We start from the raw sequence: 24719 nt of genomic DNA, 5'->3' as shown, positions 1-24719 counted from the left end.
TCATAAAAATCTCAAAAGTGAGATTTTTGAGGCAAAGCTCCAAGGTTCTTTTCTTTTAAGGATTGGCTAATTGATTATGCGTGTAAGTCTACCAATACTTCCGATGACTTTTTTTTTGGGGGGAAATTCTTGACAGATTTTGCTAGTTTCCTGCTGAGATCCCAAAAACGGAAGTTCCTTGGTAAAGTATTGACGTGAATAAAGAAAATCGACATTTTTCGTTTCTTCCACTCTAACTTGTGGAAGCCTGCTAATTAAGGCTTTTCGATGAGATTTTTGACAGGTATCTGGTGGTCGTACATCAGCCCGGTCAATTATAGCCTTGGATCAATCTTCACGGCTTATCTACTGGGGACCCTGGTGGAACACTTGGAGAGACCTGTAATAATCTTTCAATGCTTGTAATCTTTTGTAATGGTTCTGGAAGCAATCTTCTTCCGTCGCTTTTTCTAGAACATCCTCCAAGGCCCCCGTTTGAAATATGTTGGAATATTCAACCATAAACTTCTCCAGAGATTTCTCAGGATTCCCTACCTAATTTTCCTTCAATATTTATTTAGAGATTGCTCCTAAGATTTCTTTGGAAATTCTTCCAATAACTTTAAGAGATTTCTCAAGGAAGTCTTCAAAGATTTGTCCAAGCAATCTTCAGGAGTTTTTCGTGACTAATTTCTAAAGCATTTATTCTTAAAGTAAGTAATCTCTGATAAAACTTGTGTAAGTTCTTAAGTCATGCTTGATAAATAAGGATTTCTAGAGAAACTCTTGACAAACTTTAAAAGATTTTCTAGGTTAATTTCTACAATTGAAAACAAAAAAAAAACAAATCAATATTGAATCTCGGCGATAGAACTCCTTGAAAAACGAAATCTTTAAAAAATGTGTAGGAATGATCTGCGTTGTAGTAGTAACTGGTGTGGAGGTCGAATTTGAGTAATTATTTCAAATGTTCCTAATAGAGTTACTCGAATAACCACTTGAGGTATTTTTGTAACAATTTTTTTAAGCGAATGTGGACAAAATGGCTTAGCCTTGTCGGCTTTTCCCTGAACGAATTTCATTAAAATCTTATGAATTAACCTTTGTGGATCTTCTTGGAAGTATTTCTGTGGAAATTTTTGAAGCTCTATCAAAGTAACAGCTGGAGAATTCGGCTGAAGAGTTAGTGGAAAAATATCTGGAAGAAATCCTAGAGTAGGCTCCGGAGTTTTTTTTTTTCGAAGTAATTCCTGAGAAAATTACTGCAGTTAGTAACATCGAAGTGCTCAAGGATTTCCTCAAGCAAAATCTGGAGACATTCCTTTAAGCACCTTTTGAAAGCTGGAAGAATTGATAGAGGAATCTTTTGAAGAATTTCTGGAGAGAATCCTGTATTAGTCCCTGAAAGTATTCCAGTGGAATATCTGGAGAAACCACAAGGACAATTCTTGAAACTTTTTCTCGAGAATAATGTGAAAAAAAATATTGAAGAAATAATTGAGTAGTCTGGTAACAGTCTCTGAAAGCTTCTCAAGACCCTGTAGAATTTCGCATCAGAATTCACTGCAAGCAAGATAAGGAAAAAATATTCTGGTTGAAATAGAGACCTTAAAGATCTTTAATAAAAAATACATATAAGTCTTCAAAAAGAAACCTGCTACCAGCTCTAGATATGTGTATTATTATTATTATTTATTGATCAAATATACCAAGAGATATTTACAATATCAATCATGTTTTGACAAGTCGATTAAGTTCTATACCCGAAAAGATCCTCACTGAATAGCTCAAGTAGCGTTTTGAAAGCGGCGCTGACGTTTTTTTATAGAAGAGTTTTCTGGAAAATAACGGCTATCTCTGGATTTTAACGCAAAAATACTTTGTCGTGAACATATTCTACCATGAATTACTGCCTCAAACTATTTTCTCTGACTGAAATCGGAATTCCAGGTTTTTCCAGGTTTAATAAAATTCCCTGACAATTCCAGGCTTTCCAGGTAGTAGATACTTTGCTGGAGCACGGCAAATGGCTGGACATTGCGTACCATTGTACCTCGTGTACCAGCAGGATTAAAATAGACCCCTTTGTATGGTCCTTAGCGTTCTGCCCAGCAACTCCTATCCTTGCCTCCTCGTGGTATTGGCCGGGGTACAAGCAACCTTGGGGAAGATCGGGTAACCAACCCCAGTGGGAACATTGGTCATATGTTGACAGAGAAGGGGGGGGGGGGTTTGCTTTTGCTTCTGAAAACCTGGAGCGTTTGTACTCCATGTTAGGAGCGGTTCACAACAGCGTCTGTTCCCCATGTCAGGGGCGGCTGATCATTGTCCGAGTGCCAGAGAAGGACTCTAAGCTAAACTGTGCACTATGGTCCTCCGAACATTTAGGGGGAATGGTCCTCCGGAAATCTGCGAACGTTTAGAGGTAACCATACCATCTACCAGAGCTGCGGCAACACACGTGAGCTGGGAACAGCTTTTTTAGTGATGGATGATATAGAAAGGCGCGTGATCGGGTGGTGGCCAATCAACGAAAGAATGTGCAAGTTGAGGTTAAAAGTAAACGTGCATAGCCCTCACTCCGAAAGCACTGATGATGACAATGACGCATTTTACGAGCAGCTCGAACGCGAGTACGACCGCTGCCCAAGCCACGACGTCAAGATCATCATAGGAGATTTGAACGCTCAGGTTGGCCAGGAGGAGGAGTTCAGACCTATGATTGGAAAGTTCAGCGCCCACCGACTGACGAACGAGAACGGCCTACGACTGATAGATGTTTCCGCCTCCAAGAGCATGGCCATCCGTAGCACCTACTTTCAGCACAGCCTCCCGTATCGGTACACCTGGAGATCAACGGAGCAGAGGGAATCACAAAATGACAACGTTTTGATCGATGGACGGCACTTCTCCGATATAACCGACGCCAGAACCTATCGTGGCGCTAACACTGACTCTGATCACTATCTAGTGATGGTGGAACTGCGCCCAAAACTATCCGTCATCAACAATGTACGGTATCTACACCCGCATCGACTGGCCCAACCAAACGTCGTCGCCACGCAGCATCTCGAGGAAGCGTTGCCAGAAATGGGAGATGTTGACGAAGCCCTTCTTGAGGACAGCTGGAGCACTATAAAAGCAGCCAAGACGTGGGACACAGCCATGGACCGAGTAAATTGGCGTAACATCGTTAACGAGGTTTTATCAAACTATTTGATGTAACACCAAATAAATTATAAATACCCTGCTGGACTTAACAGGGGATTGCAGCTACAAAAAAATATGGGAACCACTGGTCTAAACAGTAGTGAAGAAAGAAAGAGAGCCTAAACGCTTAGGGATGGTATTATGTCACGCTAAATTTCGAATTTTTTTTTACACCCCCCCCCCCCCCTTTGTCACGTTTTTTTTTTGTGTATGAGTCCTTCGAAAATTTTATAAGGCTTGTCACACTTGGCTTGAACACCCCCCCCCCCATAGCGTGACGTAATTTGTGCATGACCCTTTATTGAAGTTATTCAAAATTTACTGAGAGCAGAAATGTGACTTCGTTGGTAATTTTTGCAGAATATCATACAAATGTGATTTAATTTCCAACTTATGTTCCTATAAATCAAAGGAAATCCAGTGGTGAGTTCTGTTTGATCTTTCGACCTTGACGCTTGCTTTTGCCGGAGCGAGCGACGAGGGCAGGATCAAACATGTCGCGCGTCGATCTCGTAAGTGAAAAAGTGGCGTGATCGGGGAGTTCGGTTGGAGTAAGTTAAAAAGTGCCGCGATCGGTTCGTTCTTTTTGATCTTTCGACGACCTTGACGCTTGCTCCTGGGCAGTGCGTCAAGAAAGCCCGAGCTGTCGTCCGTGTTTTTTTTTTCGGGTCGCGCGCCTATTTTTTTTTTTTTTTTTTTTTTTTCTGGGTGCTAGCCGAGCAAACGAGTGAAGCTGAAAGTGGATTGTGGCTGCTCAGTCAAGGATAACGGATCAATTGGTGAGCTCGTTTCATGCTACTATTTCTAATCTATAAAATATGTATGACTGCACATTTAATCGTTACAATGGTGGGATGTAAATATGATGTTTCAACAAACTATGGATGGTTCGTCACTGTGAGTGTCGACACAAACTCTGATTCATGATTTATTTATGTTTAACATTTTTTTTTTCAGAACACCCCTTATATACCTTTATTTTTGTAATTAAAAAAACTTTGAATGGTTCGACACTACAAGTGTAGACTTGCGAAAGGTTCACTTTATTCAACAAACTTTGGATGGTTCGCCACTGTAAGTGTCGGCATAAGAATAAGAGTGTTCTATGATGTCCCAACCAATTGAGTCTTTTGTTTCTTTTCAAATGAGTAAAATATAATAACACATGCTTTCGTACTGACAGCTGTAGGAATGTTACATTTAGGTATTTGTTCAACAAACTTTGAATGGTTCGTCACCTCAAGTGTCGGCATAATTTTCCTCTACATAGAAATTATATGAACAATTATATTTACGTATAAGCATGTATATATCTCACAAATCATTGTTTATCATGGTCTAATCGCTTATCAAAGTGAATCCTTTGACCCAACGACCCTCCCCATTAACAAACATCCCTCCCAGTAACCTTTGTGGAGATGCAGAGGCAAACACGGTTTCCAAATAGCAAAGGTTACACACTAACATTCCTTACCTCAATCCCACCTGACTGCAAGGACGTGGCCGGCGCCGTTATTGACCTTGTATAAATAGAGGCACTGAATTATGCACACTGAAGAAGATTATGGCCAATCCCAGCTGAACTTCTAGTTGATTCTTTGTGCATTTTCACTGACTTCGGTCAATCACGGAATAGCAACCATTGATATGTGTAGTCAGTCTAAGCTAAGCTAAGCTAAGCTATAAATCAAAGGAAATCCAGTGGCGCATCATATTTGACAAAATAATTGTTGTTTAGGCTGGATTTATTATTTGATAGACGGGTTTTTACTAATTACATCATTTTTGTCTTCGTCATTGCCAAAAATGTAACATTTCCACCCCTCAGTAAATCTTGAAAAGCTTTAAAACGCATAAAATTAAAGGTAGGGTTTTGTTCTTCTTCGTCGTAAGCGCTACTATTCGTTGTATCAAACTTAAAATGTTTCACTACGGCGGATATTCAAACTTACCTGCAACATAGATTCATTATCCAAGTGTAATTTTGTGAAAGCTGTTATGGTTTGTACACTTGTACACCCAAAATGCAATAAAACTACTGTATTTTGGTAAATAACTTCAGTTTAATTATCCACTTTGCACTTTTTCACCGAAATCGCATGGACGAACACGATTTGAGAGAAATGCTTAGCGATCGACTGAGCCACACCACTATCCAACACAAGTTTCTTCCCGCCCCCGTGGGTGACTTACTTCGCCGGGCACTTATTTTCACTATGGAAAACCTTCGTACTTCTTCACTGAAGGATTTCATTCCAATCACACGCCGTAAAACTTCAATAAATCACCAAATTTTACGAAATTTCCTCAACCACCGCGTATAATTGAGAATGTAAACAAAGTTCAATCCGTCGTACTGAGAAAAAAAGCTTGTGTGCATCAATGTGTGCGCGACGCTCGACGTAAAAATACGATTCCTCTGATTGTGTTGTTTTCGCTGTACTGTGAGCAAATACCATAATTGTACGGTCAAAAGGAATTGTGTTCATATGTTTGGGCTGAATTTTGATGACGAGGAATTAATTTAAAAGGAAATTAGTATATTCCATCATGCTGAAGGAATGGAGGGAGATACCCGTAGATCTATATATTCTAGTAAAACATTTTATTATAGCGTTGATATGTTGTATTTTAACCACTCAATACACACAGTGAGCCGTAAGTTGTGAGACGAATCTGAAAACTGATTGCGACGGAGTTGAAAACGATACGACGGATTGAGAATACGGTAAGATGCATTTTCTTTGCATTATTTCCAAAAAGAGATCAAGATTTATCAAAATGTTATTGTACAATGCTAAAGCCGTTTTGAGAAAGAATTGTTTGGCATCGGTTTCTATCAGCATCATTAACTGCAATACTGGGAAAATTGCAGTTTTAACTGATCAATGCTTAATACGATGGATACTAGCACATCACCCTATTCGGCATGAAAGTGTTTCCTTTACATCTTTTCATAGGTGAAGGATAATCCTAGCGTTAAGTTTGATACCCACTTTTTCACTTACTCCCCGTTAAGTTTGATACCCACTTTAGATGGTATAAAATAAAAATGTGAGTATTAAAAAAAGGCATACCTAGTTCTCGAATTTTCAAAAAAATATTGTGCGTAATTTTTGTGCAGAGCACACATTGAATGATTTTTTCCAGACGGTATGGACAATGAGAAATCGTCAAAAATATATAAAAATAATGGGTACCTACATATCATGGAATTTTAGAAAAGAAATACTATTTGTTATTACCTAAGTAGTAACGAAAATCGGACTTTCTGTACAAAAAATTCAATGTGGCAACCTCTAAACGCCATATTTAAGGTATCTCCCTTACAAGAGATTGATTGTAACATTCTTAGCTACCGTTTGGAGGTTGAAATGTTTCCTGGCATTTTGGGGCATCCTACTAATCACTCACCTCATTCCACTTCTGGAACGCCCTCAGCAAACACAGACAATCACTGTACGAGTCCTCCGCCATGTCTCGCTTCAACTTGGCCGCTTTATCCTTATCGAGAGCCGTCGTGGGCAACACAAAGGGATCGTTCACGCTCAACGCACTGACAATGGTCAGCACCGGATCGATACACTTCAAAAATATCCCGTACAGCAAAATCTTTCCCAATCGTGCATCCACCGGTAAATCCGCCAGGATCAAGCCCAGTTCGGTTAGGTTTTCGTCATCATCCAAAGCACCCAACTTCTGTAGAAGCTTAATGCTCTGTTTGATGCTCATCGTTGACGGTGGCTGTATGGCTTTGCTCAGAAAGTTCAGAATCGAAGTGTGACTGGCAATGATCGACGTTTGCAGACAAATCTCCGTCAATGGAACGCGTAGAATTTCCGGCAGTGTAAACTTGTCCATCGCGTCGAACCTTTGTCGCGTGAACAGTCGAAAGCAGACACCAGGTTTGGTTCGACCAGCTCGTCCTGCTCGCTGTGTTGCACATGCCTGGGAAATCCACGTCGCTGTCAACGAGGTCGTCGATGTTACCGAATCGTAGTGCTTCTGTTTTACTTTTCCACTGTCGATCACATAAACGACATCATCGATTGTGATCGAAGTTTCTGCGATGTTCGTGGAAAGAATAATCTTTCTGGTATTCGGAGGAACAGGCTTGAACACTGCATTCTGATCATTCGTTTGCATATTGCTATGCAGCATGTAGATTCGAAAGTTGGTTGTTGCACTCAATCCGCAGTTAAGCGTTTCATACTGCTCCAGAATATCGTCGTATCCGGGGAGGAACACAAGTATCGCACCCGGAGCCAGCTTCGTGCAGATGTACTTGATGATATCCAGAATCAAGCGATGGTCAATCTTCTCGTCGTTCACTGTGCTGTGATACACATCCAGAAGTACCTTGGCAAGCTGCCTTGGAGGGGTCTGCAGCTGAGGTTGCGACTGTTGAAGCTGCTGCTGGAGCTGTTGTTGTGGTTGAGTGACCATATCCAACATCTGCGTACACGCGTTGTATCCATTGATGCTGACCGACCAATCCAGTGCAGTGAAATTGTGCTTGCCTTTGATCATCGGATCCGCTCCCATGTCTATCAGTCGCTTGACTACATTTGTATACCCTGTAAAAAGTGAAACAATTAGAACATCCTTGATCAAAACTTTAGAACAGGCCTGCCCAGTCTTTTTGGCTCTTTTTCGACATGAATTGGTTAGTGTGTTCGCAAGTGGGACTGGGTCATTTGTCATAAAAAACAGGCATATTTTGAAAGAAGAGATGATTCCATTAAGGGTCCTACGTGGTCATCTATGGAGGGAGGGGAATGAGTCTGATATCAAAGTATATAAATATGTATTGTTAAGCTTCTTGGTATCTGCATGTCAAAATCATTGCTAGTGATGCCATTAAGTCAAAAAACTGGTGCGGCCCGCGGGCCGGACTGATTCTTTCTTTTGCCTGGTAAAAATATCGGACTATTCCTGCGAGCGCATCAACCATTCATGCCGAAAAAAAAGCAGCTTGGAAAGACCTGTCTAACAACATCCCACATACCTTTCGCTGCAGCGATCATCAGCGCCGTCATCTTCGTCTCCGTGTGCTGGAAATTGATCGGATTATTTTCGTCCTCGACCAGATAGAAGAAGTGGTTGAAATCGTCCGGATTGTTCTCGATCCAGCACAACTCAAGGATATCGTTCATCAGAAGAATCGTCTCATCGTCCATGTTGGCCGTGTTAACCAACTCCGTCCGGTGAGGATTCTGTGCCAATGCTCTGGCAAAGTCAGGTGTGCTTTTGAACTGTCGTTTGACTTCATCGATCTTGGCGTTGTAGCGATCGATCCGATAGAGAACATCCTCCAGGAAGTAGCTCTCGATGGGGAACAGCCTTCCGGGGATTTCGATCAGTGGACAATTGTTGAAGTAGCGCGAAAATGTGTTGGATTCGATGGTAGCAGACATGAGGATAATTTTGATGTTTGTGTGCTGCAGGACTTTCTCTTTCAGCGAGATCAGCAAAAAGTCCGAATACTGATCGCGCTCATGAACTTCGTCCACTATGATGTGTGTCACGTCGTTCAGAATACTGGTAGAATTCTTGCCCATCAGACACCGCAGGAGAACACCGTTTGTGCAGAAAACAAGATTGGTGATCGGACTCAGCCGACTTTCCAGCCGAATCTGATAACCAATGGTCTGTCCAAGTTGTTCATTACGTTCGTAGCTTACCCGATCGGCCACGGTGATCGCAGATAGTCGTCGCGGCTGAGTACAAATGATGCGACATGCTTCACCTTGCTGCGTGGCAGATTCGAGAATGAACTGTGGAATTTGGGTAGTTTTGCCGGAACCTGTGCTGCCCGAAATGATCATCACCTGGTTCTGAGCCAAGCAGTTCATAATGGCATCCCTGTAGGGGGCAATCGGCAGCCGGAGTCGCTCTTGGATGATCTGCATGCTGGAGTTTGTCGGCGGCGGGATGCATTTGACGGAATTGTTCGGCGATCCCAGGTTCAAACTGTACGATGTCAGGGTGGGATACAACTTGCGCCGAGCTATGGATTCTGCAATATCTTTATGGGCAGGGCCCTGCTTCTGGAGTACCATTTCAATCGTCTTCTGCGAATTGTCACTGATGTCCAGACTGGCATCGTCATGGATTAGGGATAGGATGTTCGATTTGTAGATCGTCAGGTAGCGTTGGTTGCCTGTAAGGGTTATAAGCGTTAGTGCTATTACGCCTATCGATAAGCCGAACAGTATTTATATTTTATAAAATACTTGTGGGAAAACTCGAAATTAGTATAATTTACGCAACAAGTTGCAGAATGATGATTTTGCAGCACGAGTCGTAGATTTCAAGCATAGTTTTTCCATCCGACGAATATACAAAAAATGAACAAATCGTGATTTGTTTTGCATGGGTTCGACAAACGAATAATCTACGTATTGAGTCTACAAAAGTGTTCCTGAAACCATTTAACCATAAGCATAGATGACCGTACAATTCGAAGTTGCTACTCCGTGATTGACCAGAACAATCGAATCGCACAGAGATTTAATGAATGGGGCGTGGGATTAGCTTACCATTCTCAAATCGAGTGCTCAAATTTTAAAAGTCAATAACGGCGCCGGCCAAGTCCTTACGGTCATCGGGGAAGGAATGTTAGTTCTACAACCGTTATTACTAGAGACCGAGATCACCTCTGCATCTCCACAGTTGCCATGGAAAGGATATTGGGTTAGTGGGATAAGGTAGAGATCTGGGAGTCACCAATGTTTCACGTCACGTCTAACCGGATTCGCGAAACAATTCGATAAACACATTGTACGCCGAACAAGTGTTCGTCGTTCGCCCACGCAAGAGCAAGCGACGCTATCAATAGATCAAACACTACTAACGATCCGCGCACTTTTTGACTTCTATACTACCGACGCACGACATGTATGATCCTGCCCTCATCGGCCGCCCTGAAGGAGCAAGCGTCAAGATCGAAGGATCAAACACTACTCACAAAAGTATTCCTAAAACCATTTTTTTTTTTAATTTTTATCAATTATGTCCTAGGTATGTGCACTTTACTCGGTATTTTTTAATTTGGCAAACAGGTGTGCAAAGCGACTCAACTGTCAACATTTTTCATGCTAGCACATACACCGTACATAAATGCTCATAGCAAAACGACCTATATCAGAACCAAAACATAAAATTTCAATCAGCAGATACGTCATACTGTTTCAGAATTACTAAATATGTTGGAAATCGAGATATTTGGATTCCCACAGCTGACGGGTCGGAAAACTGATGTGGAACATTATCACTATTCGGTTTTGAACAATATTTCTCACCAAATTTCTCAAAAGAACTGTTCTTTATCTACTTTTGTTACTCACGGCTCCGTCCGGTGCTCCTGTCAGTCGAGTTGAAAGTGATGATTAACTTTGGCCGTGGGTTTTTTTGAAAGCTACAGAGCTCATATTTTTCCACAATATGCTTCCTACTGAAGCGTTTTTCATTGCAAAGTTTCAGATAATTCAGCCTAGAAAAAACCCCTATGCCAAAGTGAATCATGGAAGTGCCCAAGTGGTTTTGCACCCTACATGAATTATTATTATTTTTTTTATGGTGTACTCAGCTGGAGCTGCATGACAGCTTCGTTGTCTGTGCTGGACCCCGTAGTGTAAATTTTTACCTCTACTTTTGCCAATATTTAGACGGAATAGGCTAAGTTGCCCGCTTTAACACTATTTTGTTTGAATATTGTGCAGAAGTAGTTTTATTAAATTGTTTTTGCTTCAGTTTCCCTTCCGTTGTTGTGTTTGTATAGTCAGCCTTTAGTCCTGAGCAATTCGGATTCTTGTTTACGCGTGGAGAAGCGACATGAAAATATATGTTGTAAATGAATGCACTTCTTGGAAATAACATACAGAGCTATAGGCCTTTTCATGTGACAGGTCCGTCTATGCATTTGTTTACATCGGTGGAGGACCGATGCATACACGAGGCTGTCATTTTCATAGAAGAACTGTCAAAGAGCTTCCCGATCAGCTGTTTTGGACCGTCATGTGAATAGGCCCATGTTGTAATCTATGTTGACAAATTGCAGCCCAAATGTCATCTCCAAGCATCTTTTGACAATGATATACAGAGAATGTTAATTATATAGATTGCGGTCGAATTTAAAAATGATAGCGATTTGATGGAAGATCCATTTTCCCGAATGAACGTTATAGAAGTGAAAAACATGAAATGTGCTTCCATCTATACGCGAACAAGAACTATCTGAAGTGTCTCGTCATTTGTCAGGTCTTGTATGTCATGTATTTTCTTGTATTTTAGTCGTTTATGCTAGCGGACTTTGGGGCAAGTGTGCCATAGGGGCAAGTGTGCCACCCCTGCTTTTTATAAAAACTACAATATATATTTTTTCTTTGAGCTTAACAATATGTTCCATGATAGTTCACAATATAATAATCAAAATATGATGAACATTGCTCTATTTTACACGTATTTACATTGATTTTTGCAAAGACAACCAAATTTGAGTGGATTTTTATAAGACTTCGTTGTTTCCAAATAGCATGGTAAAAGGTAAATTATTAACAGATTTTTCTAACGTACTGTACATCGTGAAACTATTCAAATGTGTAAGTTATTATGGCATTTGAACGAAAAAAGTATTTAGTTTTACATGCAAAATCCAGTTTGGTTGAAATGTATATTTATTGGGGCAAGTGTGCCACCTATTTGGTAAACAAAAATTGTTGAAGTAAAATTTATAAAAATGTAAACATCATCAACAAAATCATAATAACAAACTTAAATGAGGCACCGGTAGTGGTTTCTGAAGTATAGTAGGGGAATAACTAACATGTTTGCCCCCCAAAGTGATTTTATCTCAAAATATTCAATAATAACATGTTTTTCGGCTTATTAAGTACCGTTTTACATATCTACATCAATATTTTACCGTTATTCAATGTTGATCTAGTTTAATATTATACATATTTGCCGTAATATAATGGTAATACATATATTGTATTGAATGGACACAAAAATAATTATTTTAGTTATTCGAATTGAGTAAGAGGGAAGTAGGCATGTTTTGAACCTTGTTATAAAGCCTCCCTTTACTACGGTAAACTTAAAATTATTTTTTAAATTATCGATTAGCGTCTGCTTTGTAAGTAATATTAATAGGAAATAAAGAAAATTTCATTACAGGTAGAATTACATGCGATGTTCATTCGGTGGCCGTCTTGCCCCATATGGGTGGCACACTTGCCCCATAGTGTTGAAAAATAGGTTATTTTGGATAATATTTGAGAAGCTCCAAAACTAATACTTTTTGAAATTATTTTCTTTTTCAATGACACAGTGGTTATGAAAAGATGCGAAACTAACCTCATGAGGATAAATTAGTGGATTTTTTAAGCTTTAGGCAAAGTTAGAGAACAATTTGCTTAAGGTGGCACACTTGCCCCAAATTCCGCTACTAGTCTGAAACAATGTCAATGATGTGTTCCAATCTATTCCAATCTATTGTTCTGATCTATCCCAAAATATGAGTCAAGTTAAAAAGTCTTATGTTCCAAAGGTCGCGCTGGAATGCTAACCATTACAATTTCTAGGAGAGATGACTATCTATGTTGATAACTTGTAGTACCGATTCCAAGTTATAGATAATTATGAGAAGAAGTATCAAATCGAAATGTACTGTAAATGTGTTCGGTATGGTCAGCTATGTGTTTTATGTTCGTTGCTATTGTTCTGAGGTCTTCTCAAAATGAGAATTCAATTGAATAATGTCTCAAGATAGTTTCCAGATTAGAAAGGCTGTATCATCAGGTGGGTGAATATGCAGGGATCGAAAAGTTAAGTTGTTGTTTCAATTTAAACAAAAATAGTATGCAGTATAATTTTTCTACTTAGGTTGAGATGCGGTCTATCGCTGGTCCGTTGAGTCCGAGGGACGTTCCCGTGGCCGGTGTACCGAGAAATAGAGAATTAGAAAATATATGTGATATTATCAAAGCGGTATATTCATAGACACTAACAAAGTGTCACATTTCAACTAATACCATAATACCTTAACTACAAATCCAAAAGCTACTTCTATGTTACTTCCACAACTACGCTCACGACAATTATGTTATGATCGTTAGAATAAAAACGATAGAGGTTACTACTACATAACAGAAATACTACCAAAAGAACGCTAATGTCGCCAGTGTTGGTGTGATAAATGCAAAGTAGTGCAAAAATGTTTAGAGATTTAAATAAGTTATAAATTATAGCATTTTGTTCAACAATATTATATCATATTATAAAAGACAGTAAAAAATTAAACATTTCAGTAACAACAGCGTCATCAGTTTTCTAAATATTATACATATATCAATAACACTTCTAAACTATCTCTAATACCGCTACAACCTACCTTATTAGATAACGCAATACCGTAGAATGTCGTAATTCACATTTTGGAATATTTCTCAAAATTCGTATTATTATTATTATTAATGAAAATTTGAATTGGAATTTTGATGCATTACCATCATATACAAATAGCAGTATGGGCAAATTTCAAAATTTTTCTTAAATTTCGACAAATATCGAACCAAATACGCGAATTTAGGCGATGCGCTGAATTACGGTATCTTACGGTATTACTAAGGTAATAATTACTACATTGTTAGTAAACCTAACATAAAAGTCTATTTTCAATGTCCTGTGAGACGCAGAGACCACCCGCACCCACTCTTGCGCCTCGTGGTCTACTGAAAAAGATGTATATTGAACTAATAATACTATTAGAAATAGTGCTACTGATGAAGGTGATCGTTGGTTTCCCAGTCTTGTTAGTGATTTGAGTGCTAGTAGAGACTGGTAGTAGGCCCTGCCGGTCCCTCTAGCATTAGATCATGCGATAGTAACTAAACTCATGCTGAAGGTGTGATAAATCAAGTGTAAAATATATTTAAGTATTGAAACACATGTCATTATTTAACTTAACCCTCTCTTTCCCACGACTATGATCGACTATTTCTTTACGAAAAAAGCGTTTTTATCAAAAGTACTTGAACAAACAATGTTGCAAATGGTTTTAATTTTTTGAATTCGGTAAAAAAGTTATTGGTTGTTTATTAATAGTAAATTGATTATTTATCAATAGTTTTAATATTGAAACAGTTAGTTTACTTTTGGATTAATCTGATGAGTATATAGACATATTATTGTAACTATTACTAAGTATTCATCTAATTCGGGTTGTCTCCAGTTCGTCGAAAACTAGTGGAGCTCTGGAGCTACCATGGGAAAGAGAGGGTTAAAACTATTCGACTAGCTTACATTTTATAAGTTATAATTACGATTATTTTCGCGATCAATATATTAGCATTAGAGTAATTTTTCACAATATCAACAATATGTAATCGCTTGATAAATCACCGTCAATCCCATCACCTAAGGGCAGGGATTCTGCACCCTACATGAATTATTATTAAATTTATTTATTTAAGGTTAGGATTCGAAATCTTGAACAAAAAATCGAATGATAAATTTCAAAGTATTTTTCTGAATATTTGTACATTTGAATTTGAATATTTGTATGTATATTTGTATTTTCTGAATTGTTTTTTTTTTTTATCTGAAAGTGCCTTTAACCATCAAAGTCAGATATGAGGTAAAAGCTCGAACTTAATAAAATAATTAACCTTTCCCATAAAATGGAATTCATATTTATGATCATCAGCGACTCACCCAGAAGGTCGATTTGCATTTTGCATAGATGATATCTTGATGAAATCAGGGCTGGAAGTGATTGATCGTCTTGGAAATATCAACTTTAGAGACCTCTTAGCTGAATAAAAACATACGAAAAGAAACTAACGGTAACCACGGCATAAGAGATCGTTTCCTCATTAGAACAAACATTTCTTTAAGAACATTTCTCTGGCTTTTGTTTCAATTCCTCGTGACAATACGATAAATATAACTGCTCGTTTTGCTGTTGATTTCTTTCTTTCTTTCGCATATTACTCCAAACATCTCTTCCTCTTTCTTAATTCTTCCATGAATTTCTTTTAAGATACCTTTATGAATTTATTCTGATTTTTTTAGAAATCAGGATTTCCTTCAAAGCTTGCTTAATTTTTCAAGAAAATTCTATGTTTTACATCCATTGTTTTCCTTAGGACTTTCTCCAACATTTCCGTTTAGAGCATCTCCAAGAGCTCAAAGTTCATTCAGGAATTCCTCTATTTTTATTTTTATTTCACAAAGAGTCTTCAAAGAATTTTTCCAATCATTTTATCCGGGGATGGGTCTAGGAAATATTTCAGATTTTTTGGAGCAAATTTTGAAAAAAAAATCCGCCAGAAATTTATAAACAAAAATTTAGAGTAATTTCTGATGAAACTTGTGTAAGTTCTAAGTATGCCATGATGAATTCCTGTGATGATCTTTGAAACTCCTGGATTCTTGATGAAATTCTTTCTAAGTTTTTTTTTTTCAATGAATTTCTAAAGATTACTGAAAAAATATATTCGTATTTCTGAATAATGTTTCACTACACTCAAAAAAAAAAATCCAAACGTCATTGCTACGTGAAAATTCACGTAGATCGTTGAAAATGAATTTTTACTGATTTTACCTGACTAAGGTAACGAAACGATTACCAAACCATTCATAGACATCAAATGGGGGATGAGTGTGTTTTACTGTGTCATCCTATCACACCTGCGTGAAAATCACGTACCCAGTTTTTGGTTATTTTGGTTGGTTGTTCATTCTGTGTGGTGACCAATCGATTAGGTTTTCAGCTCAAACGGATGTTTGGTTCTCCAGATCCGTGCTCTTGAAAATTTGAACTTTGGCTTCGATTCATTTTCACCTTAAAATAGTGAACAAGACTCTGAAATGAGACCTGCTTACCTGAAAAAAAGCACTATTTTTCGAAACATGTTATTTTTGCTATTTTCCTAAAAAAATTATTATTTTTGTAAATAGGCGAAAATATATTTATGGAAAAATAATATTCTCAACCATGTTTCATATGCTCCTGAACGAGGTCTAACTGGAACTGAGAACTGTACTTGCATTTACCAACTTGGCAATCTTATGTCCTATGGTCCTACTATATTGGTTAAACATGTTTTATGTTGAACAAATAAAAGTGACTATTAAATTAGTATAAGGATTTGATATCGGCGCAGCCGAATTTTTTCTTCGATTGATCAGATTTTTTGTCACAAAAAAGGCTAATTCAAAATAATTTCTCTGATTGTGACCGAAATTTTCTGAGAATTCCAGGTTTCTTCCAGGTTGAATAAAATTCCCTGATAATTCCAGGTTTCCAGGTTTTTCCAGGTAGTAGACACCCTGGTAGGGCAACTAGAGTGTCCATTTCCCGGCCATTTTGCTCGACCCGGGATTCGGAGTAAAAATCTTAGCGTGTCCCGGGAAATCCCGGGATTTCTCAAATTTTCAATAAAACAGGTATTTTAGTTGTTTTTCAATTAAATAAAAAGATGCAAGTTTCCAATTATTATAACAAATCACATTTTCTTGTATATTGTATTCACTTTACACTTGATTTCTTATCACTACTTTTTTGATCCAGGTTCCTAATTGCAAGTAATTTACGTTTTTCATTATTTTCCATACGTTTTGACAGTTCTCCGACTATCATTCTTCCATGCGCTTGTGTTGAAAGTTTGAAAAATTTGAGAATCCAGCGTAGCGCGATCAGTGGGTGGAATACAAACAACAGTGTCGTCGCTCGGCGGTCACTGGAAGAAACTGAATGTTCGAAAGGTTGTTGCCTGTACTTTTTGCCGCTGGTGTCAACTGTTGGCGTTTAAGACCGAAATAAAGTGTCGTTACCCTATAACGGGTTTTCAATGGATTTTTTTTTTTCAAATTCTCTATAACCCATATGAATGGAAGTATGATAAATAATTGAACAATTTACTTCAAACATTTGAAAACTCATCAAAACATTAGAACAAAAGGAACGATTAAAGATCATTGAGGGTATTGTAATATATCATGCTAAAAGTTAATAACTGAAAATTTTTGAATGAAGTTTAGGTGTACTTTTAAATTGGCTTTCCCAGCCTAGCTTATAAAAACGGCTAATGTTGAAGAGAAAATCATAAAAAATTTGCAACTAGAAAAATAAAAATATGTGTTTCGGTACATTGGTCTTTTCATGGAAATAATTACTGTTTTCAATGATGCTTTCCTATTTTATCATATAAAGAAAAGCGTCATTGTTTTTCATTGAAATTTAGTAGTTTCATCATTTCAACGAACACTTCTGGAATCCCGGAATGTCAGGACTAATATCCCGGGAAACGGTAAATCCCGAAATTGGTCAAATCCCTTGATTTTTTGGACACTCTAATAGCAACTGACGAATTAATTAACTTTACTAAGTTTTAATGGAAATTTACAAACCGCGTAGAGCTATGGAAAATCATGGAAGAGAACAGCTTTCCTGGGAAGCTCACGAGACTGATAAGAGCGTCGATGGAAGGTGTGCAAAATTGTGTGAAGGTTTTAGGCGAACATTCCAGTTCGTTTCAATCCTGCCTGGGACTACGACAAGATGATGAACTTTCATGCCTGTTGTTTAATATTGTACTAGAAGGTGTTATGCGAGGTACGATTTCCACGAGATCCAGTCAATTTGTTTGCTTCGCGGATGATATGGACAATGTCGGCCGACCATTTTAAAAGGTGGCAGACCTGCACACTCGCCTGAAACGCGAGGCAGCAAAAGTTGGACTAGTGGTGAATGTGACCAAGACAAAGTACATGCTAGCTGGTGGGGCTGAGCGCGGCAGGGTTCGCCTAGGTAGCAGTGTTACGATAGAAGAGGGATATGATCGAAGTGGTTGACGAGTTCGTCTACCTTGGATCGACACCTTGGCTGACGATCAAAAAAAATCCATGGTAGTTTTGAGAATGGGCGTAGTCAGCTGAAATAGTAATTTTTACCACAGATTATTTCCTGTGCGTAGTAAAAGTTGGTTATCATGGCAAATTCGAAAGTCCCTTGGATCGCAGTTGCACTGGTTTTGTGTTCTGTGACTTGATACCTCTTCAATATCGAGTTGATAAAAGTTAAATTGAGTTAAATTAAATTGAGAGTTGCTGGCAATTGTATAATGCATTCATATTACCTCACTTGTCTTATATGAATACAGTTTGGGGATCAGCTGCAGCAAGTCACTTAAACGTTTTGAAAGTTCTACAAAACAGGGTTATTAAAACAATTCGAAAGCTTCCACTTCTCTTTCCAAGTGCAAGTTTATACTCACCAGAAGTTTTGCCTTTAAATTTGCTGCACAAATACAATTGTTTAATTCTGGTGTTTAAAATCAAATATAAATTGGTAGAATCGAATATTCGTCTTATTGAATTTCATGATTTGCATTCTCATAGCACAAGAGCAAGACAAAACTTTTATGTTTCAAGGCCACGTACAGAATTAGCTCTTAAACATTTTTTCTACTCCGGAATAACTCAGTTTAATGCGCTTCCTAATCATTTAAAATTAGAATTAAATTTATCATCTTATAAAAAGAAATTGAAAAAGTATCTATTTGAGAATAATTGAGATATCCATATTGAATTATTGAAATGTAATGAATTAATGTTAGTATTAAGTAGAAAATAAGAAACATTGTTAGATTATAAGCTTTCTCCCTCGAAATATTTTACTTTTCGAGTGGCTGGACACAGTTAATTATGTAACTTCTACAGCTGCGTTGTTAAATAAAGCAAAAAAAAAAATGTACATCATACCCATATTTATTACATTGTTGTATGTTTCTATCAACCCCGCAATAGGGCATATAGAAACACTTATCACTAAAATTCAATACTTTTTTTAAATTGAATGAAAAATTAACATTTTTTCCAGCGGATTCTGCAGAAACATCAAATGATTAAAAACAATTACAATGTTCGATTCTGATAGACATCGGAAGAAATGGGAGATGTCTAAAAATATCAAAAACGCTTGAAATTTCAATGTTTACTTATTTTTATGAAAAAATTACAATGTTTACATTTACAATTACAAAAATTACCCTATTTTGATTTCATAGAATGCCAATATCTGTTTCCAACTTCGAAATAAGAACTGCTCGTGAAATGAACAGCATAGTTAAGGCAAAGTAGGCCGTCATTGAAATTTGTACGCGTCTTGATGATTGTTGCTAATTCATCTCACGATTTCGAATAAAAAAAACAGTTGGTTTTGCACTGACACAGCTGAAAAAGTATCAGTATACTTTATGCACGTTAGCGCGTACAGTGATACTTTTTCAAGTCAAAATAAACTATCAAGACTGAGTTTTATCACTTTGAAATGCAGGCTGAAAAGTGATCATTGTTGCCAAAACGAATGACGGGCTACTTAGCCTTAAGTTATTATTTTCCGCTCCTATTTTACTATAGGACCTATGTAACAATGAGATATTCTCTCCTCTCTCGATCGCTTTCGATTATAACATTGCAATACTAAAGCTATTGGAAAGTTTTTTTTTTTTCACTATAGATCGTAAGACAATATCCTTGGCTAGCGTTCCATACAAAAAGTAATTAATTAAAAAAAAAGAAGAGAGGCTTTCTCTGTGTTAGATATGTGCTGCTCAAAAGGTAAGCTAGATTTCCCAAAATTCTCTAAATAGAATTGTTGTTAATAGTGTTCGTAAGACTTATTTGAAGGTGGCCATAGGTAAACCTGGTGTCATTTCCAATAAATCTGATACATACGAATGTCAGATATATAGTTGAACAAACTTTTGCTTGCGATCGTTATTTGTATATCTTATCTTACTTTTGCAAATTAATATGAAAGGTCATATCTGCTCAATAAGTGTAAAATGTGAATAGTTTTTCGCATATTTTTTAACAACTGCCTAAACAGTAATTGTTATTCGTCAACTATAAAAGGTAAAAGTTCATACCATAAGAGCAAAAGCATAGACCAACTTTGCCAAGCCTTCAGGTTTGTGCATTGCACAAACTAAATTCAGCTAGGTAGATAACTACCTATCGCCACCTATCAGAAACAAGTCACAGGGAGTTCACTCACCTTTCCCATGGGATCTGGACTTGAGCGATTTGTTCTTGACGTAATCGTGGATGTATGCCCGGTGCTCCCGGGTAAACGAGGCCGGAAAGTCAAACTCGTTCAGCTTCTCGTCCTGGACGAACTTGTCGATCATGTAGTGAATGGCGATGCGAACATCCTCTTCAATGTTTATGTTGGTTTTTCCTCGGCCGGCCATGTTGGAGCTGTTTTCGTTTTTTTTTCGGTTCGCGAAAATGCAAAAATATTTTATCAATTTTCCGCCCTGTCCTGCTGGTTTTCCATACTCAAACTTACCTCGGCTGCTGGCGGAATCGGTGCAGCAGATAATGTGCTAGAAATTGTCCTGTTCCAGGATGCGTACGGTAGCAAAATTGACCATTCGAGACGCAGATGACGATTTTTGCACCTTTGCGAAGGAGAGCCCACCAAATTTTTCGCTCGACTGTCAAGAAGTGTGTTGGACGGACGACGAAACGAACCGAAGCTGAAAACCTAACAACCACTCACTGCACGACGGACGCAACGTCATAAGAGGCACTCACGGATGCAAGGGGTTTCCAGACTTTTTGACTCGCGGAGCATTTTTCAAAATTAAATTGTTTCGCGGATAATCTGTTTATATCTCGCTTAATAGGGTCCTAAAGCCATGTTTCAATTTAAGTGCCAAACGCTTAAGTTTAGGCCAAAAACACATGTTTACTCAATTTTCTAATGTTTTTCGTTGGTTTAAGCCTAAAAAACATTTATTTAGATTTTGTCACATCCTTTGGCCTAAACTCAAATTTTAGGTGTATTTTGTTTTCCGTGTCCCTTACGAAATGTCAGATAGGAACAACCCCAGTGGTCGAACTAAAACCCCTGTGGTGTTTTTGTCGACTAAGCGAACGTCAAACATGATCCAAAGTGTCAAGGTTCATTTATGGACCAAATTTTTAAATTAAAGTTTAAACATGATATAGCCATTATTTGAGCGGGAAAAATTGCTAAAGTAGTTACAGTAACATGCTTTTTCGTGTTATTAAATAAAAACAAGATTTCATTAAAAATTTTAGGACCCAATTGGGTTGTTTAGTGATGAAATGAAATTCACAGTTTTTTGTAGCTTGATCGAAAGAGCACATTTTTCTAGGTGTAACACGATTTTGTTGCGCTTCAATATCTTTATTTGGATATAATAAATGAATAAAAAAAATTTCAATCCGTCGACTTAATGACATTTCAATTTGCACAATGACAGTTCGTGCCGAAGTAAAATTAGCCGAGGGGTGATTCAAACGCGATTTCCATACTAATTTCAAACGTGTTTTAAACATAGTTCCAGCAGGTCCGTCACACTCGGGCTCAGAGTGGGTACCACTTCTAGTACTGCATTTCGTCCCTCGGTAGTACAAAAGGTACCCAAGTTTGACAGATCGCAGTACACTTTTCACGGCATTCTAGATTACCATTTGAGCCATAAAATTTTGAGCAACTGCAAGGGACATGGAGGTCTTTAATTTGTCTTTGGTTCCAGAGCATGGATAATTATGAAACTTTGGATTCTGGTTTAGTTTTTAACGTAGAATCAGAATATGTGAAAAACAGGATACCCCTAAACAAGCCAATTTATGATCTCCCCCTAACTGTGTAGCTTGTTGTTACTGAGCAAACTAATGGATTTACATGTTATTTAATATTGCAACGATGAAGAGAATATCCTGCTCTATCCCCCAGTGATGATAGTTTTTATTTGCTCCATTCATTTGCTTGAAATCAACGAGCCACACTCAAAATTGTTGGTGTGTGGATTGAAACCACACCTCAAATTTTGAAGAACACATATTTCGAAGACTAAGCAGTGCTCTAATCTTTAAATTTAAGATTTTGTTTTAGTCAATGGCTTTTAGGGGGAATTATAAGTTATGCAAGATATTGTATAACATCTCGCTTAACTTATGAATCTCGCCCTAAAAGCCATTGGTAAGCAAGTGTGTAGTACGCTGTTACTGACCAAACGAATGGATTTACAAGTTATTCAGCAATGCTACTATAAAGAGAAGATCCTCCTCTATGGGATGGTACACACTGACGCTAAATTTCAAGTTTTTCAACCCCTTGTTTTTTGTATGAAACCTCTGATTTTTTTAAGGCTTATGACGCCCCAACGTTGATAGTTTTGATCAATGGCTTTTAGGGTGAGATCATAAGTTATGCGAGAATCGCTTATGTTAAGCTCCAACAATACCGCCGCCTGGAATGGTATACTTACAATATTTAGTTTTTTTTTTTTATAATGAATCATTAAAATAACCAAAACGGCTGCTATGAAAAGCATGTGTTTGTGTTTGACATAACAGTAATGCTGTCACAATGTTAAATTCCATATATGCTGTTTTGATGCGGTTAGTGTCGATAGAGTTGCCTTCAATGATCCAAATTCATAAATATCATTAAATGATTATATGATAAAATTTGCAAATTTTGATTATTAAATTGATAAAATTTGCAAATTTTGCAATATGTTTTTTTTTTTTTGAGTTTATGACCCCATTGCCCCTTTTGAAAACTGCAATCTACATTGAGTGCCTCCGATGATATCGCACCGCTCTAATGAGATCCGAAATGTTTTCATATGGTACCCACGTGGCAAATTTAATTCCGCTCCGCTGTCAGTTACTGTCAGGAAACACTTGCGATTCTTAAAAATTTTGTTTAGTTTGTGCAATCGTTACCCAATAAACATGTTAAATTTGCATCGAAATCGAATTTTCACCCGTTCACTCTTTACCGGTGCCCGTCGGTTAAATCACGATGAGCCGCAAAACACGCAGTTGGCCAGTATCAAAAACAAAATCGAAAAGGACAAAAAGAAGCTCCAGTGGCGAACTCCATACAGTGATCGCCCGGATTCCTTTCAGAGCAGCTTCAAACTGTTCGCCCCCACTAATCGGAACTCGGAACTGGTTGAATTGATGCAACAGCCGGTCGATCTGTCGCCTTCCGCAATCAAAAAGTGGTGGCAATCCCGGAAGGACGGAACCGAAGCGTTCATGCAAAAGTTCATCCCGGAACGGCATAGCACTTTGGGAGAGGATTTGGCGTCTGCACATTTTGTAGTGCACCGAGGAGGATCTGTTAGGTAAACGCTTATTCAAATATTAACTTTTTCAAACCATTTCTTAAATTCAGATTCCGCGGACAAAAAGAGTGGATCAAGATGGACGAAGAGGAGAACTACAACCTGCCACAGCACTTCATACCGAACCTGGTGCTGGAGGAGATCAATTGTGACAACATGAATCTGTTCTACGAAGGCTTAGAAAACATTCGACGTTTGCGCTATCTGAAACATCTGTCCTTCGAGAACGTAGCCAAATTCGACGATTGGTGTTTGGACAGAATATCAGGTAATTCATTTCCCTCGCTAGAGGTGTTGAACCTTCGCCGGACGGCCATTACCGACCGAGGTCTGCACTGTCTCTACCGGTTACCGAGTTTGAAAGTCGTACTCGTGGATGATCCCGAAAAGAACATCATGTGGAAAATGATGGTCTCTCTGCTTGAAGAATGGAATCCACAGATGTCGGTAAGAGCATCTTAGTGCGGGGATGTGTTGTATGTAAGTCTAGTCAGACCAGGTCAGACCATTAACGTTATTACTATCTAAAGAACACTAAAAGTTGTTCAAAACACTCTTTTAATATCTTCGAAAGATCCATCCTTACATATACGTTAACATTTCTTAAACTTATGATAACGCTTTAAAAGCCATTGGTATTGCGAAAAAATAATTGGATAAAACACCCTCAAGCTAATTTCAGCTGAATAGACTATTATTCAGCCACTATGTAACTTGGGGAAGAGGTTTCAGGTTTGTTGCAGTCTTTTCGTTATTGATTGAAGTGTAGATGAATCGAAGCCAAAGTTCAAATTTTCAAGAGCACAAATCTGGAGAACAAAACATCCGTTGAAGCTGAAAACTTAATCGATTTGTCACTAGCTGGTGATGATCAATCGATTAAGTTTTCAACTCAAATGGGAGAACCTGTGCCTTTGAAAATTTGAAGTTTGGCTTCGATTCATCTTCACCTTAAAGAACCTCTCAATCAATATAAAAAAAGAAATTCATCGATTTCAACAACACCTATGGTCAAAAAGTAATAATAATAATAATTTTCTTCATACAAAGTTCAAGTTAGTGTAGCCCTAAGTATGGGAATACATGCATTTTGTCTGTGCATTCATGGTGTATATTATCAGTATTAGAGTGGTTCAAAAAATCATTCGATTCTATAGATCAAATTCTGAGTGTCCTCCCAAAATTTGAGCTCATTCGGGAGAAAACTGAGACTGCACAAGCCCTTCGAAGTTTATATGGAAATTAGTATGGGAAAAGCAATCAATTCATTCAATCAGTCGTAGTGTTTGCCCATGTGCTCTTGAGGATTAATATTACATTGATACTGTGAGATACAGTCATCAG

General features: G+C 37.9%; 2 protein-coding genes across 2 annotated transcripts in view; one reads left to right on the top strand and one right to left on the bottom strand.

The window, feature by feature from the left end:
- Positions 1-20736, bottom strand: part of LOC5564106 (probable ATP-dependent RNA helicase YTHDC2) — a 29064-nt gene extending 8328 nt beyond the window's left edge. The window contains exons 1-4 of the mRNA XM_021855386.1: positions 20552-20736; positions 20258-20460; positions 8198-9352; positions 6604-7766 (exon numbers count right to left, since the gene is read on the bottom strand). Of these exons, the coding sequence (XP_021711078.1) occupies positions 6604-7766; positions 8198-9352; positions 20258-20453 (2514 nt within the window). The 5' untranslated portion in view covers positions 20454-20460; positions 20552-20736. The remainder of the gene's footprint in view (positions 1-6603; positions 7767-8197; positions 9353-20257; positions 20461-20551) is intronic.
- Positions 20737-22899: 2163 nt separating this feature from the next.
- On the top strand, positions 22900-23926 carry LOC5564115. Its single transcript, XM_001648400.2, has 2 exons — positions 22900-23375; positions 23426-23926. The coding sequence occupies exons 1-2, from the start codon at positions 22978-22980 to the stop codon at positions 23835-23837; spliced, it is 810 nt and encodes a 269-aa protein (XP_001648450.1). The 5' UTR covers positions 22900-22977; the 3' UTR covers positions 23838-23926.
- The last annotated feature ends 793 nt before the right edge of the window (positions 23927-24719 follow it).

Source organism: Aedes aegypti, chromosome 3, assembly GCF_002204515.2.
Source record: "Aedes aegypti strain LVP_AGWG chromosome 3, AaegL5.0 Primary Assembly, whole genome shotgun sequence".
Taxonomy (NCBI): Eukaryota; Metazoa; Arthropoda; class Insecta; order Diptera; family Culicidae; genus Aedes; species Aedes aegypti.
This window is presented reverse-complemented; position numbering and strand designations above follow the sequence as displayed.